Source organism: Candoia aspera, chromosome 8 (assembly GCF_035149785.1).
Source record: "Candoia aspera isolate rCanAsp1 chromosome 8, rCanAsp1.hap2, whole genome shotgun sequence".
Lineage (NCBI taxonomy): Eukaryota > Metazoa > Chordata > Lepidosauria > Squamata > Boidae > Candoia > Candoia aspera.
The window spans coordinates 35997320-36017351 of record NC_086160.1 but is presented as its reverse complement, the minus strand read 5'-3'; the positions used below and the strand labels follow the sequence as shown (position 1 = coordinate 36017351).

Sequence of the window (20032 nt, the reverse complement as noted above, 5' to 3'; positions counted from 1 at the left end):
GGTGGTCTATGGAAGGGACTTTGTACCAATACCAGAACTACCTCAACCAGATGCCCCACCCTGCTCACCAGATGACTGGGCAGCACAGCTGGCGACAACCTGGCCAATCATCCAAACGGCCCTAGCAGACACACAAACTACAGACAAAAAATATGCAGACAACCACAGGGCGGAGGCACCGAACTACAAAGTGGGAGATAGGGTCTACCTCTCCACTAAGTTCATAAAAACCTCGCAACCCTCGAAGAAGCTGGCACCTAAATTCATCGGACCCTTTAAAATCACAGAGGTAATCAATCCAGTTACATTCAAACTGGAACTGCCTCACAACTTGCGACGGGTCCACCCGGTATTCCATTGCGTTCTACTGAAACCGACAAACACATCCAAATGGCATACGGAGGAATCCCCGCCCCAACCCACAATGATAGACAACCAACAACATTTTGAAGTACAAGAGATACTGGACTCAAGAAAGCAAAGAGGCAAGCTGCAATACCTCATCAAGTGGAAACATTTCCCACACCCAGAGTGGGTCCAGGCACAACATGTCAGGGCTAGACAACTAACCAGACGTTTCCACGAGGCATACCCAGAGAAACCAGCACCCTAAAAGACATCTTCGGGGGGCAGCATGTCATGACCCTCTTGCAAGGCACAAAGAGCCTCACAACGTGGATCATGATCATTAAGGAAAAGAGGAAGGAGATAATTAAAACAGTGCTTAAACCAAGCACCCAAAGCACCCACACCCATGGACTCATATACAGCTGAAAAGAAGGGCTTCAGATAAGCAGCGATAAGCCGCACCTGGTGCCTTGGAGGACACACCGGAACCAAGAGGACAAGGAAAGACACCGGGAAAACACCCACACAGCCATCAAGGAGCCCATCAAGAGGGATTGGGGACAATGAAGGGTGAAGGAGCATGGGACTCCGCAAGAGGGTATAAACAGGGTGCCTCACCACCGTACCCCCTTTCCCGTTTTTCGTTCTGTCAGCCACCATTCCAATAAACCAGAAATCCTTAATACCTATTAAGTGAGTCCGTGCCTTATTGCGAAGCGAAACTGACCCTGACATTCTGCAAGTTAGCCCTTCTTCCTTAATAATTCCAACATGTATAAATGCATGGACAAAGGTAAGATAATAAGCTGAGAAAGTTGTATATTGCCAGACCCAAAGGTATCTTCCATAAAGCATAAACTCACAGACCTTCTACTGTATGCTGGAAAATATTAGGAAATATTGCCAAATATTAGGAATACTGTGCACCTGTATATTGCTGTATTTATCAGACTGGTGTGCTGCCCAAGTCCCAATGACTCTGGGTGACTCACAACAACTAAAACAAGAGAAATACAATTGATAACAAGTAAAAAAAAAAGATGGCAAGAAGGACAAACTGTTCAGGAACAAAGCAAAGACCTGTTGCAATGTATTGGCATTATGGCTGATATTGATCAACCTTCTGAAGGAATGTGATCCTGGTAAAAATAGTCGGGTAGATGACATGAGGGACAAGAGTACTGAAAAAGTAACGAGGACATTCAGACATGGAAGAATGATGAACATCTGTTTAGAAAAAGGTCTCTTTGTTTCAAATTTGTATTTTAAGTCCGTTTACACTATAGAGCAAGTCAGTATTTTTATTTAAGATGTAGCTAAGTCTCTGCAACCCAGCAAAGGATCATTACCTTGTCGTGGTGCTGGAGCTTGAGCACCTCAATGATGCCATGAGCTAAACAGTGAAGGGCCGCCCAAGACGGGAAGGTCATGACAGAGAGGTCAGACTAAATGCGATCCCTGGGGAAGGGAATGGCAACCCACCCCAGTATTCTTGCCGTGAAAACTAAATGGATCAGTACAACCAGAGATATACCATCGGTATACCATCGGAAGATGAGACCCCCAGGTTGGAAGATGGTCAAAATGCTACTGGGGAGGAACAGAGGATGAGCTCAACTAGCCCCAGACGTGATGACGCAGCTAGCTCAAAGCCGAAAGGACGGCTAGCGGCCGACGGTGCTGGTGGTGAACGGCGAATCCGATGTTCTAAGGATCAACACACCATTGGAACCTGGAATGTAAGATCTATGAGCCAGGGCAAATTGGATGTGGTTATTGGTGAGATGTCAAGATTAAAGATAGACATTCTGGGCGTCAGTGAACTGAAATGGACTGGAATGGGCCACTTCACATCAAATGACCACCAGATCTACTACTGTGGACAAGAGGACCACAAAAGAAATGGAGTAGCCTTCATAATTAATAGTAAAGTGGCTAAAGCAATGCTTGGATACAACCCAAAAAACGACAGAATGATCTCAATTCGAATTCAGGGCAAGCCATCTAACATCACAGTGATCCAAATATACGCCCCAACCACAGATGCTGAAGAAGCTGAAGTAGAGCAGTTCTATGAGAATCTGCAGAACCTACTGGACAACATGCCTAAAAGAGATGTTATTTTCATCACAGGAGACTGGAATGCCAAAGTGGGCAGTCAAATGACACCTGGAATTACAGGTAAGCATGGCCTGGGAGAACAAAACGAAGCAGGACATAGGCTGATAGAATTTTGCCAAGACAATTCACTCTGCATAACAAACACTCTCTTCCAACAACCTAAGAGACGGCTTTATACATGGACTTCACCAGATGGACAACACCGAAATCAGATTGATTACATCCTTTGCAGCCAAAGGTGGCAGACATCTGTACAGTCGGTAAAAACAAGGCCTGGAGCTGACTGTAGTTCAGATCACGAACTTCTTCTTGCACAATTTAGGATCAGACTAAAGAGATTAGGGAAGACCCACAGATCAGCTAGATATGAGCTCACTAATATTCCTAAGGAATATGCAGTGGAGGTGAAGAATAGATTTAAGGGACTGTACTTAGTAGATAGGGTCCCGGAAGAACTCTGGACAGAAGTTCGCAGCATTGTTCAGGAGGCGGCAACAAAATACATCCCAAAGAAAGAGAAAACCAAGAAGGCAAAGTGGCTGTCTGCTGAGACACTAGAAGTAGCCCAAGAAAGAAGGAAAGCAAAAGGCAACAGTGATAGGGGGAGATATGCCCAATTAAATGCAAAATTCCAGAGGTTAGCCAGAAGAGACAAGGAATTATTTTTAAACAAGCAATGCGCGGAAGTGGAAGAAGACAATAGAATAGGAAGGACAAGAGACCTCTTCCAGAAAATTAGAAACATTGGAGGTAAATTCCAGGCAAAAATGGGTATGATCAAAAACAAAGATGGCAAGGACCAAACAGAAGAAGAAGAGATCAAGACAAGGTGGCAAGAATATACAGAAGACCTGTATAGGAAGGATAACAATATCGGGGATAGCTTTGACGGTGTGGTCAGTGAGCTAGAGTCAGACATCCTGAAGAGTGAGATTGAGTGGGCCTTAAGAAGCATTGCTAATAACAAGGCAGCAGGGGACGATGGCAACCCAGCTGAACTGTTCAAAATCTTGCAAGATGATGCTGTCAAGGTAATGCATGCTATATGCCAGCAAATTTGGAAAACACAAGAATGGCCATCAGATTGGAAAAAATCAACTTATATCCCCATACCAAAAAAGGGAAACACTAAAGAATGTTCAAACTATCGAACAGTGGCACTCATTTCACATGCCAGTAAGGTAATGCTCAAGATCCTGCAAGGTAGACTTCAGCAGTTCATGGAGCGAGAATTGCCAGATGTACAAGCTGGGTTTAGAAAAGGCAGAGGAACTAGGGACCAAATTGCCAATATCCGCTGGATAATGGAAAAAGCCAGGGAGTTTCAGAAAAACATCTATTTCTGTTTTATTGACTATTCTCAAGCCTTTGACTGTGTGGACCATAACAAATTGTGGCAAGTTCTTAGTGGTATGGGGATACCAAGTCATCTTGTATGCCTCCTGAAGAATCTGTATAACGACCAAGTAGCAACAGTAAGAACAGACCACGGAACAACGGACTGGTTTAAGATTGGGAAAGGAGTACGGCAGGGCTGTATACTCTCACCCTACCTATTCAACTTGTATGCAGAACACATCATGCGACAAGCTGGCCTTGAGGAATCCAAGGCTGGAGTTAAAATCTCTGGAAGAAACATTAACAATCTCAGATATGCAGATGATACCACTTTGATGGCTGAAAGCGAAGAGGAACTGAGGAGCCTTATGATGAAGGTGAAAGAAGAAAGTGCAAAAGCTGGCTTGCAGCTAAACCTCAAAAAAACCAAGATTATGGCAACCAGCTTGATTGATAACTGGCAAATAGAGGGAGAAAATGTAGAAGCAGTGAAAGACTTTGTATTCCTAGGTGCAAAGATTACTGCAGATGCTGACTGCAATCAGGAAATCAGAAGACGCTTAATCCTTGGGAGAAGAGCAATGACAAATCTCGATAAAATAGTTAAGAGCAGAGACATCACACTGACAACAAAGGCCCGCATAGTTAAAGCAATGGTGTTCCCCGTAGTAACATATGGCTGCGAGAGCTGGACCATAAGGAAGGCTGAGCGAAGGAAGATCAATGCTTTTGAACTGTGGTGTTGGAGGAAAATTCTGAGAGTGCCTTGGACTGCAAGAAGATCAAACCAGTCCATACTCCAGGAAATTAAGCCAGACTGCTCACTTGAGGGAATGATATTAAAGGCAAAACTGAAATACTTTGGCCACATAATGAGAAGACAGGACACCCTGGAGAAGATGCTGATGCTAGGGAGAGTGGAAGGCAAAAGGAAGAGAGGCCGACCCAGGGCAAGATGGATGGATGATATTCTAGAGGTGACGGACTCGTCCCTGGGGAAGCTGGGGGTGTTGACGACCGACAGGAAGCTCTGGCGTGGGCTGGTCCATGAAGTCATGAAGTCGGAAGCGACTAAACGAATAAACAACAAGTCTCTGCAAAGCAGGCCTTGCTACCCAGTAAGTTAAACTGCATATTTTCAGATGTGGTGATGCAGAAAATAGCAGGTGTTCAAATGGTGCAGGGTTTTTCTTTTTTAAACTTGGCTGCACAGAGGCGTTGATGGGGGAAGAGCACTACACTCAACTGCAAGCAGCAAAGTATTCTGAGTCAGCGGCGTCAGACTCCATCAAAATCAAGTGTTATATACTGCAAAAAAATTCTTTCTGGACAGGAGCATGGGGGAAAAAAGCAGCATCGTGGCTGGCGATTCCTTCCTTCTCCGCGAAGTTGAACGCGCGGAATAAAGCGGGACTCCCCGCGTAGTTTCCTTTATTTGTGCTGTTTCAAAAAACAAAACAAAACAAAACATGGTGCGTTCTCAGCTGGGAAAGAAAGCTGCACACTTCCTGTAAATCACTGTTACATCCTCCTTGGAGGCCAACCTGAGGCAGTTTGGGAAGAAAAACTCTTCAGGAGCCACAAAGTCCAAGCGTAAGACACCATGCCTGGGAAGGGGGGCAGCGGAAGGTGTGGCTACTGGGAGGAAAATTCCGGTAATCTAAGTCGGCACTTGGCTGAGATTCCGAAGGCTGAGGAAGGTCGCCGTCCGCTCTGCCTTTGTCGCCCAGTGCTTGGCCCGCCGAGGGGACGCGGCGCTGGCTCGCTCGTAGCGTCTTCTGAGGAGGGGAGTCAGGCGTTGCGAAATCATCGCGGGAAGCTCCATAACCCACCCGGGGGATTTCGGAAGCTAGTGGTGGGTGTGAGTAATAACGCCAGAGGCGTTTCGCTGTTCCGTTCTGTTCTTTTACTCTTTTTCTGTAACGACTAAACGCAGATTTATGAAGTGTTCCTAACAAAGCAATTCCGTGTCCAACGTCCCAGTAGTTCAGTGTGATTTTTGAGTAAACATACGTAGCATTGCTTTTTTTATTTTATGTGTTGCCTTCTGTGGGTAATTGGAATGCAACAGGTGCAGTGCCTAGAACAGTATTTCTCAATCTTGGCCACTTTCAGATGTGAAGACTTCAACTCCCAGAATTCCCCAGCCAGCCTTGGACACCAACTGTCTTGTAATGACATTTGTGTTACCATATATGGGCAGATGACAGGAGAGGGGTTCTAGAGTGTTCTCAGTGACAGGTATGAAGAAAAACACTGGGAAACAGTCATGTGCTTTTAAATTTAATATCATAAATATTAAAGGTGAAATGATGATATCATGCTTTGGGAATGTATGAATTGTGTAGAATCACTGCTGTTCCCTTTTATGTTTGCAAAGATTCACTTGATTTTCCTAGCAGTGTTGAAGTCAGGTATCTGTACAGCACTTAACCCAAAGTCATATGTGGGCATGTATGCTCATACATGAAGGTGTGTGTAACATAGACATAGTATCACATGTAGTGCTTTTGCCTGTAATTTTCATTTAAAGTTTGACCAGACTAAGCCCAACCCTACCATTCAGTTACTGTGGGTCCTTACATTTCTTGTACTGTATAAGATGTGATAAATTAGTATGCAAGACTCATTTTTTTCCAGAAAACAAACACACTTCTTGCACAATCACCTTGCTAACGAAAATATGCTACATTCTCTCTGGCTGCTGCCCTCCTAACGTTAGGTGCGCAGTGGCACAGTGGTTTTCTTGGCTCCACTCATGTATTAGCACAGAAAAGAAAAAGAGCATGACTTCTTAGTTCTCTATTCTTTGTAGTTTAGACTTTCTTTCACAATCACTGTAAGAACATGTTAATTTCAGTTTCTGTTGCTTTTGTTGTGCCTGCAGTTTCTCTGCATTGCTGAGAATATGCAGAGGAAGTGGATCTGGATACGCTCGTGGCTGTGAAACACTGGTGGAAACTGAATTGTGAAAACAAAATAATAATAGTGTTAATCAAACTTGGTCTGCTAATCATAGTCATGTTCTTACCTATTATATATTATGTATAACTCTTATGGACATCTACTGGTTCTTGGAATGCACTGGCAAGAACTCTTTGAATCTATACAGTCTTGGACACAAGAGAAATCGTCTCACCTGAAGTCACTGGTCCACTCAACCCAGTGCTCACTGTATAATAAATACTGCAGTTCAGCCTTGATTATTGGTTTTGGGTCCTGTGTTTGATTCCACACTAGTATTCTCCACACTGACTGGCAGTGGTTCATCCAGAATTGCAGCTGGAGTTTCCCAGCCACTCCCGCTGAGCTACAGCCCTGCTTGGTCTGTCTGTCTCATAGTCCATTTTTCCTTTAAGCCATTCGGGCATCAGAAATAAGACTGGCTGGCTGAAGAAACTCTCTGGAATGGGAAGGGAATCTGTAGGCAGGAGGCAATTTCAGAATACTTAATTTGTATCCCTTGGTGTCTAAACTTAAGGCAGATGTAGAAAATTCCATCATATGTATTCTGACCCAGATTGTCACAGATGGGAGATAATCTGTTGCCTGGGCATGCTTAATCCTACAAGAAGTGAATGGATATAAATGCACTACAGTTTGTCTCTCCAGTGGGTGTTAATCACGGAGAAATAGTGATGGCATTCCAGAGTACTCAAGGGAATTTTAGAGAAGCAGGAAGAAGGTGATCTATTATTCTATAATCTATTATAATCTATAATTTCACCCTTTGATTGTAGTCACACTGCTCATTTCCTTGTGCTGAAATTTGCTTGAGGTCTGTGCACATTATTCCCCTGGTCATGCCAGGAAATGATAATCTATTTCTGTCTTGAAACAAGGGTCAAACTGACATGAATGTTTTAGTCTTCGTAATTAGTTCCTTTCTCAGAACAGACATAAGTTTGTATGGCAGTAACTGATTTGGAAAATAAACTCTGTGCACTTCATTCAAACCTACTCATTTTTGTTAAGTAGTACTCTATTCAACACCTGCTATCCATGACATAGATATTATTTGAGAAGCTACAGAGGGCAATAAATCATGTATTCATTTTTAAGATCAGCTATACTACTTTATTTATTTAAATCATTTCCTACAGCTTGCCTTTTGTGACAGAAATCTACATGAATACAACATATATCTATGATATATTCAGATTTGGGTTTGCTCTCACTTTCTTTGAATTTTGTAAAAAGACATAAAGATGTAATCTTCTGTACTGAGATGAGGAAGTCTAGGTTTACAGATTTACAGATACCAGGAGCTTCATTCAACATGATCAGCGGTAAGGGATGCTGACAATTATAGTTTAACAACATCTGTAGACCTATTAATTCCACAATCTTGTTAATATCCACTTATCTGTGAATGTTGAATTTGTGACTTCTTAAACTAGTAAATCAGCCTCCACATTGAAATATATAGGGTTACACGGTCAATCTGTAATCTAGTCATTAGAGATTGCCAAATAAACTAAAGCATATTGTTTCCAAGTTGCTACTTAACAGAAACAAACTAGAAAAATATCTAGCTATTCTCAACATGCTATTGCAGTATGGCTGTTTATAATATAAATGTCTTGGGATATTCCCAGTGAAACATCTGGAATTAATAAGGAACTTGACGTGAATAGGAAAGGCTGGACTATGAGAAAACAAACCAACCCAAGAATGGGACTTTCCCTTTTATTCAGCAAAGGAGAGTCATGGGATAGCAGCTAAATGAACTAAAAGTACCATGATAATATCTCTGTGAACTTCTAGGCTGCTGTCAGCTAAATACTTGGGAGCCCCATCCATAGAATTGTGATGGATTTCACAGCAGTTGTGAAAAAGAATGAGAGAATAGCTCCAAGAAGAGCAAGAACATGGTGAGCATCAGAGCAAATGTTATCAAAGAATGAGGGGTGATATAATGTGCTGTTGTTATTTTAGTTATAAGTAGGAATAATGTTTTCCTCATTAAAAAGAAAAAAAACCAACCTTCTTTCCAGATGCAAATGTAACACATTCTGATTAAATGTACCCTTTCTCTGCTGATTTTTATGCTTCTAAGTGAATTGGTTTACGGCATTCAGAGGAGACATTCTGTCACAAGAAGTTCAGATACAAAAGTGTTAAAAGGAAAATTTAAATTTGATCTGTCAATCAAACCAAACCTATCAATCTTTGCCCACAATTGATATGGATGAAGACTATCAGAGTCAAGAAAACTAATCAGGTGCAAGAAAATTCCCTTCCTGGGTTCCTTTTGTCTTTTTTGTTGTACTTTTCTCTCATTTTCTCTTGTGTCCCAGCTGTTTAAAAAGCCAGGCATGCAAGCCCTGGTTCCCAAGGAACCAGGGATTGGAGATCTAGGAGCCAGTGCATGCCAGAGCAAGTTAAATCTTAATTTTGTTTTCTGGAAAATGAACAGAGCTGTACCCTTGTTATCATCTCTCTCTCTCTCTCTCCTTGAGATAACCCTTGCAGAATCCATTGTTACTGGGTAGTCCCTTAACCTTGAGTTTTGTAATAAAGGCTTGACTTTGTTTACTGAATCTAGCTTTAACTTATTCTCCCCTCTTATCTAAGCTAACATACTCTGTAAAGGAGTTTCTTTCGCCCTCATTAATAGACCCTGCAGAGAGGCTTTTCCTTGGAATAAAGTAGGCAGGGACAGTGTACTAAATAGGCTGTCTCTAGGAGTGCGGGAAGGTACAGGGGGATTATAGGTGATCAGCAGGCCTCCAAGGAGCCAGGGTGCCCATTTCCCCCTATCTTTATGTGTGTCCACAGCAGTGCATTATATTACTGCTTTCTATGACTTTTGGGGTTCTGATTAACTTCAGAATTCGCCCTGTGCAGTCTGAAATGAAAGAATTATGTGGTTATGTATCATATTAGTACAGTCAAATAGAAGCATACATCTTGTATGCTTTATAAACTTACTCTGTATTGCTGAAAAGCAAGACATATTCTTTTTGCTTGTACAGGTTAAGGTGCCTGACATGAGGTGGAGGAAGGAGAATGTGGGTAGAACATTGGTTGACTGCTAGTTTTTGCATCCTCCCATTGGTCAGCCAGAAGAAAGTGCCAGATAGTGTGCAGTAGTGAAGAAACTTGTGAGGCAGCACAAAACTGGTTCAAAGGATAAGGGAGTTGAAGCTAGTGGGGATGCCTTGTACTCCAAAAGTTTCTTGTTCAGCTCTGGATTGTTTTATGGCATGTCACATTCCTACAACAAACCATACATAATTCTGATAAAGTTTTTAAAAAACAAAAATATAGCTATTAGTGTAGCTCCTGAAGCTTTGGGTTTCCAAACATTGCCTTGGATTTGGCTCTGAGTTGAACTGAATGACTTAAATCTGCCCATGTTGAATCAGGCAGCTTTGTAATGGGGTATAATCTTGTGGTCAGTGTATAATTTAGCTGAATGCATAAGAAATAATGTCCAACTGTCATGAAAGCTACCGCTAGCTCTCTGGATGATGTCTCTAAATATTGACTGTAGTCATTTTTTTTACCAAACTAATTAAAATTAATCAAATATATTATGCATTATAATATGCTAATGACATTATAACTTTTTTTAACCTTTCAGATAATCATGACTTTGCCAATTTGGAGTCTTTGGTTCATCTCGGTTGCTGGAGCTCAGAGTCTTTCTGCTGAAAAGATAACTCCATTTTGTGACATTGCTCATTGCAACTTTTCTGGGAAGAGTTTGCAAACAGTTCCACTGGGTCTATCACATGTTGCCTTGGACCTGGACCTGTCCTTTAATACCATAGTACATATCAGAGATGTGGACCTGAAGTTTGCAGTCAATCTTAGAACACTTTTGCTTCAATCCAATTTAATTCAGACAATTGACGAGGATGCCTTTGACTTTCTTGGAAAGCTAGAGCATTTGGATTTATCAAAGAATAATCTGACCCACTTGTTACCCTCTTGGTTCAGACATCTTTCTTCTTTACAGAAGTTAAACATAAAAGGTAACTCCTATTCGAAACTTGGGGAAATTCCGTTATTTTCTGGCTTACAAAAGCTGGGATATCTGTACTTGGGAAATGAGAAGTTCTCTTCTTTACAGACAAAAGATTTTGAAGGAATTTCAGTTCTTGAAGAACTGGAGATTGAAGGAAAAAATCTTAAACAGTATCAACCAGGAACTCTACAGTCTCTTGAGCACATAAATCACATTTTTTTGAATGTTCCTATCAACTCTGTATTGCATCAGATTATAATTGATGTTAAAAATTCTGGGGTGTCTCTTGAACTGAGAAATATCCAATACCCTAACCTTTTATCCCTTATCTCTTATTTCAGAGAAGTTCCAGTGAATGCTCAGAAGCTTGTATTTAGAAATATTGAACTTTTAGAAAAATATGTTGCTTGGTTAATGTATGTGTTATCCAATATGAGTCAGCTACAAGAGTTAGAACTTATAAATAGCAGATTACAGGGCACTGGGATATTTTATGATATTCAGAATATTTCAAGTAATGTACATATAATAACAATTAGAAATTTAACAATAGATTCATTTTATTCATTTTCAGATCTTTCATCTATGTTGTATCTTGTAGAGAATATTACCAGGCTGACAATTGAAAATACAAAAGTTTTTCTTGTGCCTTGCAATCTTGCAAAAACATTCCATTCAGTGCAGTATCTTGATTTCAGTATTAATTTGTTTCGGGATCCATTTTTGGAGCATTCATTGTGTCCAGGCAGTTGGCCTAAACTGCAGACTTTCAATGTCAGTCAAAATTCTTTGACACATATTGGTAGAATAGCTCAAAGCATGTCTCATTTAGTCAATCTTACTAACTTGGATATAAGTCAGAACAACTTAGAACAAATGCCAGAGTCATGTCCTTGGCCAAGAAGCTTGAAATATTTAAACATCTCTGGCTGTAAAGTAGAAAAACTTACAGGTTGCATTCCTGACTCTTTAGAAATTCTGGATGTTAGCAACAATTTCCTCTATGATTTTAAGGTGAGCCTGCCTCATCTTCAGGAGCTTTACATAAAAAATAACAGATTAAAAGCCCTGCCAGACACTGACTGCATCCCTCATGTAAGGATTGTGAATATTAGAGAAAACAAAGTGTTTGAGTTCTCTGAGCAGGAACTGGAAAAGTTTGTAGAATTGAAGACACTGGATGCCTGTCATAACAGCTTTCAATGCAAGTGTGCATTTGTTTCCTTTGTGCAATCTCATCCAAGATTATATAATATCTGTGTTGGTTGGCCTGAAAGCTACATTTGTGATTCTCCAGATTATGTAAAAGGGGAGCAAATAGGAGTTGTCCAGCTACAATTGAGTGACTGTCATTTCAGTTCAGTCATCTCCATCGCTTGTATTCTGATACTCCTGACCATCCTGGTGGCAGCATTTCTTTGCTACAAGTTTCATGTGATTTGGTATATGCGCATGACCTTGGCCTGGCTTAAAGCAAAACGTAAGCCTCAAAGGAGCCACGACCAGGCAGTCTGCTATGATGCATTTGTTTCCTACAGTGAACAAGATGCTGAATGGGTGGAAAATATGGTGCAGATGCTGGAGCAAACAAACCCTCCATTTAAACTCTGTCTTCATAAAAGGGATTTTATGCCTGGCAAATGGATTGTAGACAATATTATTGACTCCATTGAGAAGAGCTCTAAAACCCTGTTTGTGCTTTCGGAGCATTTTGTACGGAGTGAATGGTGCAAGTACGAATTGGATTTTTCTCACTTCCGGCTTTTTGATGAGAATAATGACACAGCCATTTTGATTCTCTTGGAGCCCATTCCAGCAAAAACAATTCCTGACAGGTTTTGCAAACTCCGAAAACTAATGAATACCAAAACTTACCTTGAATGGCCAATCAGTGAAGATCAACAACAAATATTTTGGTTTAATCTGAAAACAGCAATAAAAGCCTAGGTGAGATGCTGGGGTAACAGGCCATTTCCAGTACAGCCAGCTTGAGCACTACCTCTGATGCGAAGAATTCAGTACAGTTCAGGATAGACAACTGATAGTCCAGGTCAGTCCAATAGCAGGAGACAAGTAGGATTCCAGAACTACTATGTTTCCTTGAGCCCCAGACATTTCCTTCCCTGTGTACTTTGACTGCTTTTCTCTGAGCAGAAACATTGGGAATATGCAGCACTAGCCCGGTCCAAGTTTTGCATATGTATTTCAACTCTTCAGATGTTTATGAGAACCAAGAAATTAGCGGGGGAGTGTGTAGCAGCTGATGTCCTGAGGGGGCCAGTTCTAGCAGAGTCTCAAGAAACAAAATTGAGAGAGGTTGAAAGAACTGATATACAAAATTTGTGCATTGCATTAGGCCACTATTTGCATAACTGATTTAATCAATAAGATATTATTGAATTACAAATCACAGGGCCACATAACACAGTAAGCCAAACCCAAGCAAGGTGCACTGTGGTTTAGTGTGATGTATGCACTGAGTTAACTTTTGTGTGCCAAGAAGATGAGACAAGCAGGGGAATCAACACAGATAGTTTTTCAGTCATTATTAATTATAAAAAATAGCATCTATTAAATTCACTGTTGAACAGGAAGATACATTGTGTAAATGTCTATTGTTTAAATATTAAACATTAAGTATAAAATATACTCCTGTAACTTGGGCCTTTTAGAGCTTTTAGGATTTGATGGTTGCTGAGAGCTAACCACTTGATGGCACATAATCAATCAATCAATTGCTATACGGCATTTTATTGGTCTTTATTATATTTTGAAAGCTCCTTAGAGCCATTAGAAGTAGGCAGCATATAAATGAGTTAAATGCACAAAATGATTAAGTTGTTTAGTTGAATGTGTCCTGAGATAAACCATAAACTGGGATTTCCTTGTCGTCTTCAGTATTTGAGAAGATATACAGCGCATTTGCATTGAGCTTGATTTCTTTTTTGAGGGGTAGAAGGCACTTCCTGCAGCTATTTTAGTCTACTAATTGTAATGTATGAAAGATGTGTTTTCTGGTAACATTCTCTGATTGATATAAATAAAATACTTTTCTTAACTATTTGGTACCCTCTGTATTCTAACCATTCATTTGGATTATCAAGAGATACTGATCCATAACACTGTTAAGCTAAAACTTTGAGCTGTACTGTATCTGGTTTCCATTGGAGACAGCCATTCAGTGCCTTCTATAGCCAGCTTCTGCAGGAATAAAAATCTTTAAAAATGACTTGTGTGGGAGCTCATTAAAGTAAAGTTAAATATCCCTTTCGGTGTTGCCCGTTCGAGGTAATTGTGTCTTAGAAGTGTGCAAAAAACTCCAAGGAGGTTCATTGGTTTTAATCATCTATATAGCAACAGTTTTAACTATTTCTGTATGGCATGTAACATCTATGTTTAGACAGAAGGCTTTTTTCTCTTAAGTATGAGTCCTAGTTGGGCCTACTTTAAGTAGCAAAAAGGCTTGGACAAGCTCTGTGTTTATATTTAAAGGTCATTTGTTTCAAAACAAAGTGTTCATTTGTATTCATGTTATAAAGACATCTGTACCTTCTGTTGGAAGCCTAATATATAGATTATTGCCATAGTCCACCTTCATTCTCATTGCTTTTAACCTGTTCAAAAGAAAATAGCAGGGTGATACACATCTGTATTGCCTGTTATACTGACTGGCTGTTATACAGATTGCTCAGGATTCTGGGAGTCAAAATTCACACCTATGGAGGTTGCCAACACTGGGGAAGTCTGAATGTATTATTTTAAGACATTTTCCAGTTTCTATCTTAGTTTTTCAGTTAGTTACTGTTAGATAACTATTTAATGGGAATAAAAACAGTGAATCTTATCTATATCCATATCCAGTGATATGATGACACAACTGAAATTGACATTACACCTGTTTGGGGCTAGTTGGTATTTGAATGGGTTAAGAAGCTAATCATGCTACTGAAAATTGACAATATTGCCGTTGAATTTCAAATCTGAGGGTGTTTTGGGGAATGTGACCCCACATATTCATGGCTTGCCATGCTTGCCCTAACCTGTCTCAGACCATTGTCTTCCATAGAAGGTTCAATTCTCACTCCAACTGACTTCTTTTTATGAAATGAAGATGACCACGGTGTTCTTTGTTCAGGCAATGACATGTCATTGGCTGGGCCTATAAACAGAAACAGGAATGGTTATTTAAAAGAAAAAAGAAAAAAATATGATAAGCGTTCCAGGCTGGGCAGCCATCTTTAACAATTTTCTTATGGCATAAGTATTTATGGACAGTGCACTTTGCGTGGAGCATAGTTCTGAGAAAGAAGTAAGGAGGGGAAGACAGAAAAAAGGGGTGAATGGTAAGAAAAGAACTTATTTACTGACCATAAATAAAACCATATATAAGTGATATACAGATTTCATGCAAAGTCTTTCCAAATTTGCCCTTTGTGAGAAAACATTTATTTATTTATTTAAATTTTATCCCGCCTTTCTTATTTTTATAAATAACTCAAGGCAGCGAACATACTTAATACTCTTTCCTCCTCCTATTTTCTTCACAACAACAACCCTGTGAGGTGAGTTGGGCTGAGAGAGAGGGACTGGCCCAAGGTCACCCAGCCAGCTTTCATGCCCAAGGCAGGACTAGAACTCACAGACTCCTGGTTTCTTGCCCAGCACCTTAACCACTAGACCAAACTGGCTTTCCTGGGTCCTTGTCAGGGAATCGAATCCTGGTCTCTCAGGTGACAGGCAGGGATACTTACCACAGGTAGGGATACTTAACATAGAACTTACATGGCAAAAGCAGAAATGTTAAAACATGTTGTACCTATCTGAGAATATTGTATTCTGCTATACTTTACTAAAAATTGCAGTGCCATATTTAAATTTATATTCTGAAAATCACTAATTTTGCTTCAGATCTAGTTATAAGAGCCCTTCATAAAATACTCTAGGCCATTGTATGATAATGTTGATACAGTTAGCATCACTTTTGTTAGTGAATGTTTATCAGCAGGCTTACAGCCTTCTGTGACATATGCAATTAGATTCTTTGTTGTGGATATGCTATGGATTGTTCAGCATCCCTTTTGATCCTTTTGATCCCTGTCCTGCCACAGGTACAGCACTGGCAAATGGTGCTGTTCTTATTGCAGCGTACGGAGCATGTTAAGGCCAGGGGCTGGTATATTCCTGCTAGGCCAGCCACCTCGTTATCCATGCCAGCTGCACAATGAATTGTGCCCTAGCTGCATTTCAGTTGCTGAAAGCAGTATTGGCATCCAGCCCTGTGTTCCGTGCCTCTGCATCCAGCCACACTCCCAACCTTAGCTTGCTTCTGACCAGGTTTTGTTATGTGCTCTGACCAAAGACAGTTTGACCTCGTTTTAGCCGCCTCCTTGGTTCTTGGCAAACTCACCATGGAAGTGGAAGTGGACAACCCACAGTTTCCCCCTGCTAACTCCATTCCTATTTCCTCACCTTGCACTTCTCACCCTGCCTGGAGACTCACTATCTTCACCCACTGCTCTTCGTCTTTTTGCTAAGACCCTGGTCCCAAGCACACTCCCAGCATATGCTTGGGTCTAGCTATTCAAGCGCCTTGCAGGCAGGCACAAGGCCCCTGCCTACACTCCATCTGCCAAGTGATCTGATGGTTGTCCTTGCTCCTGAGGCCAGACCACAAACTATGGGGGAGCCATTGATACGTTTATTGGTGTCTAGGGTGCATTGGTATAGCTACTATAAAAATAATTTGCAATGCATTTTTAAAAGTAACTTACACAGGTTTGTAAATGCAGTGGAAATGCTTGTTTAATGAATTACAGCACAAAAACAGATCTTCAAGCTACTTTGTAGCTTTAAATTGTTGCTTTTCTTGTTATAGCAGATGTACACTTTATACTTTGTATCTTCTCATAAAGCTTTACTGATTGGCTGTTATACAGATTGGCTGTTATAGGTGTGAATTTTGACTCCCAGAATCCTGAGCAATATCCATGCTGGCTGGGGTATCTGGGAGTTAAAGTCTACACAGCTGGAGGGCTTCCACATCATGAAGGGCAGATGCAGTAGGCCTGAGTTGATAACTTAAAAAAACAGAGAGGAAGGAAGTGGGGCAATTGGGATTACTGTAGAAAAAACTCAGAAAGTTTAGGTAAAGGGAGTTGTCTTTCTCAAATGATTACCAGCTTCTGTGATGATAGAGTTCAACAATACCACAGTACAAAGAGAACCAAACTGCTCTGTTTGAAGCAGTCCTCCAACTGCTATTTGAGCAACAAAATATGTATTTCATAGGTCACCGAGTATGACCCTGACAGATAGCAAATTTAAAGTTTTTCTTCAAAAATGAAAACACAGGCATTTTTTATTGCCAAGGAACTATTTACCAAGAACATAGGAATTATTTATAGCCAAGAGTGAAATTTGGCATATTTGAGGGCTGGCTTTTTTTAAATTACAAACCTTGAATGAATTTTAAACTGCAACCCAGTAACAGTAATCCAGATTTCTTAGGGCCACCTGTGATTATATTTATACAAATTCTAGCTACAAAAATTGCCAGTTAAATCTGGACTCCCTGATGGTTATCTACTGATAAAACTGGGAGAATAAGCTTTTTGTAAGTGTTTGCTATGGCTTTATAAGTTTTCATGACTGAGGCAGCAATGTTAAATAAATCCTTGCTCAGTAACTTTAAATAGAAGATAAGGTTTGCTAGATTTCAGTTCTGTTGGGTGAGAAGCATATGATTTCTAGTAAGATAACAATTTATGCCAGAATTTGAAGCGATGATTGTTTTAATTCTTTTACTCTGTTTTAGTGAAATTGGCTGAACACTAGGTTCTTTCTCCAAAAGCAGAACTTTAGCACTTCGACCACCCCCTACTGGATAATATGTGAGATACAGTTGGACAGATGGCATCTTAAAAATGAATACATTTATTACAGAATATAATTTCATCAGCCTCTATACTAGGGTTCCTCAACCAGGGTTCCACGAGAGGTCACTAGGGAGATCACAATTTATTTTAAAAACTATTTCAAATTTGGGCAACTTCACATTAAAGATTTAAAAGCTTCATTATTTTTGGTTTAAGAACACTCTTAATGCATATATACAGGCCTACACATGAAACAAATATAATAGTTTTGTAACTTCTGGCCTATATTTGAGCCTGAATGTGCAGGGGTTCCCCAAAGCCTGAAAAATATTTCAAGGGTTCCTCCAGGGTCAAAAGGTTGAGAAAGGCTGCTCTAGACCTTTGAAAATCAACACATTTGTTAGTCTCTAAAGCAGTTTCTCAACCTTGACAATGAAGATGTGTGAACATCAGCTCCCAGAATTCCCCAGCCAGCATCCACATATCTTCAAGTTGCCAAAGTTGAGGGACACTGATCTAAACAAATGCTGGCTGGGGAATTCTGAGAGTTGAAGTCCATGCATCTTCACGTTGTTAAAGTTGAGAAACAAGTGCTCTAAATGATCACAAGACTCTTTGCTCTGCTTGCTGTAACAAAGGTGACTGCCCTCCCCTTTGAATTTCTAAGAGATGCTGCTCTAATAGGCAGCACAGCTGCTATATAGATAGAAGACAGTGGTGGATGAGTTGCATTTTACTATGACCTAGTTTTAAAACATTCCTGTTGCTTGCAATGTGAGAGGAAACTAAAAAAAACTCCGAGGAATAGGGTTTTTACTTCAGTTTCACTTACCTTCCACCATTTGCCTTCAGCACGGCCCCAGAGATGGTACTAGAGAGGGATAGGGAGTGTGTAAAATGTTTAAATATTTGTACTGGGACCATTTTCTAATGATGTTTCATGGCAATTCTCTTATGGAGAGCTGGGATTTCCTGCAACGACAGCCCTGAAATTAAGGAATATGATTTGAGCATGTATCTTTCAGTGCTCATAGAGGGGGTCAGGGATTGCCCTGTTCCCAGCATTGCCTGGCTTTCCATCCCTTGTATTCATGCACTTGATGTAGACATGTGAATTGGGGAATTACATACATCTTTACACCTCTGTGCACAAAGATCTTTCTGAGGGTTGAAATCGTGCGTAAAGATGTTTGTGCAATGTCTTCTTTGGGTCAAAGGGTCACCATGCCTAATGCATGTACATTGGGAGCAGGACCAAGGAAAACCTTGGATATGAGGACAGGGTCAGCTGTGGGTGCCACCTCTTCCTTCACACAGGGACACCTCTAAATGAATAACCTGCCATGGCCACTGACCACTGGCACTGTGTGAAAGATATTCACTGCTTGTCTCTTCCTAGAATTTGTGAGAAGAGTCCTGTGCAAAGTAGTTGATACCCTTCTATAAGAAAGAAAAATATGCAGTTGTTCATCACAGGAAAAAAACTGGAAGGAGAGTAATAATGCCCAAGATGTAAAAGAAGAAATCTGTCCAAAGCATTTTGAATTGAGTTCTTCCCATCAGTGCTCTTGAAGAACAAATTATGTCTGGTTTCTTCTTCAACTGTTGCAACCAAACTGGGAGTGGGACATCCAGAATACTGATTATCTGGCACATAACGTGGTCTCAAGAAACAGTTACTAAGAAAGTGTGAATGAGAATGAATGAGAATGCTTGGGAAAAAAGCAGCAAGAAATCTGCCCTTAAATGGTTACAATTTTTCCATGCCAACAAATAAAACCTGGCAAATAGAAAGGAAAAAATCCTGGAAGAAAGCAGCAGTAAACCACTTCCATACTGCTTACAAGAGAATTCCATGGAGGTAGCCACCAGAAATCATGTATCCCAAAGCACAGAAACACATTCTTAACAAGTAAGAACAGGAGATTTTGCACCTAAGAATTAAAAAACAGCATGCAAAATTTACTTCTGTATGCAGAGTAACCAATAAATAGATGTGGAAGGCCGCATAGTGAGAATTTCTTGCCTTTCAAATTTTGAGAGGCCAGTAATCCATCACAAATGTGTGACCTATCCAGCATTTGGGACTTCCTCACTGAGAAGCTCTTACCTTCTTTAGTAGTCTTACACAAAAGTATATCCATTCTTCTATGTAGGATCCAGTGTTACAGGAATTAAAATTCATATTTGGGTGATAAATACTATTACTGTAGATGATGCAGGATTTTACTAAAGCATAGTATCATCAATCTTATTGTTTAAATTATAGTAAATAAGTAAATAAAAACAATTCACTGCCGGTTAACTAGGAATAGATTATATTTTATGTGAATGACTGTTTAAAAGACTGGTTAAGTTCTTCTGTATTTTGCAC

At 40.3% G+C, this 20032-nt stretch overlaps 1 protein-coding gene across 1 annotated transcript; it reads left to right on the top strand.

The window, feature by feature from the left end:
• The first annotated feature begins 5536 nt into the window (after positions 1-5536).
• TLR2 (toll like receptor 2) lies at positions 5537-13844 on the top strand. Its single transcript, XM_063310166.1, has 2 exons — positions 5537-5668; positions 10397-13844. Exon 2 carries the CDS (start codon positions 10403-10405, stop codon positions 12728-12730), a length of 2328 nt encoding a protein of 775 aa, XP_063166236.1. The 5' UTR covers positions 5537-5668; positions 10397-10402; the 3' UTR covers positions 12731-13844.
• The last annotated feature ends 6188 nt before the right edge of the window (positions 13845-20032 follow it).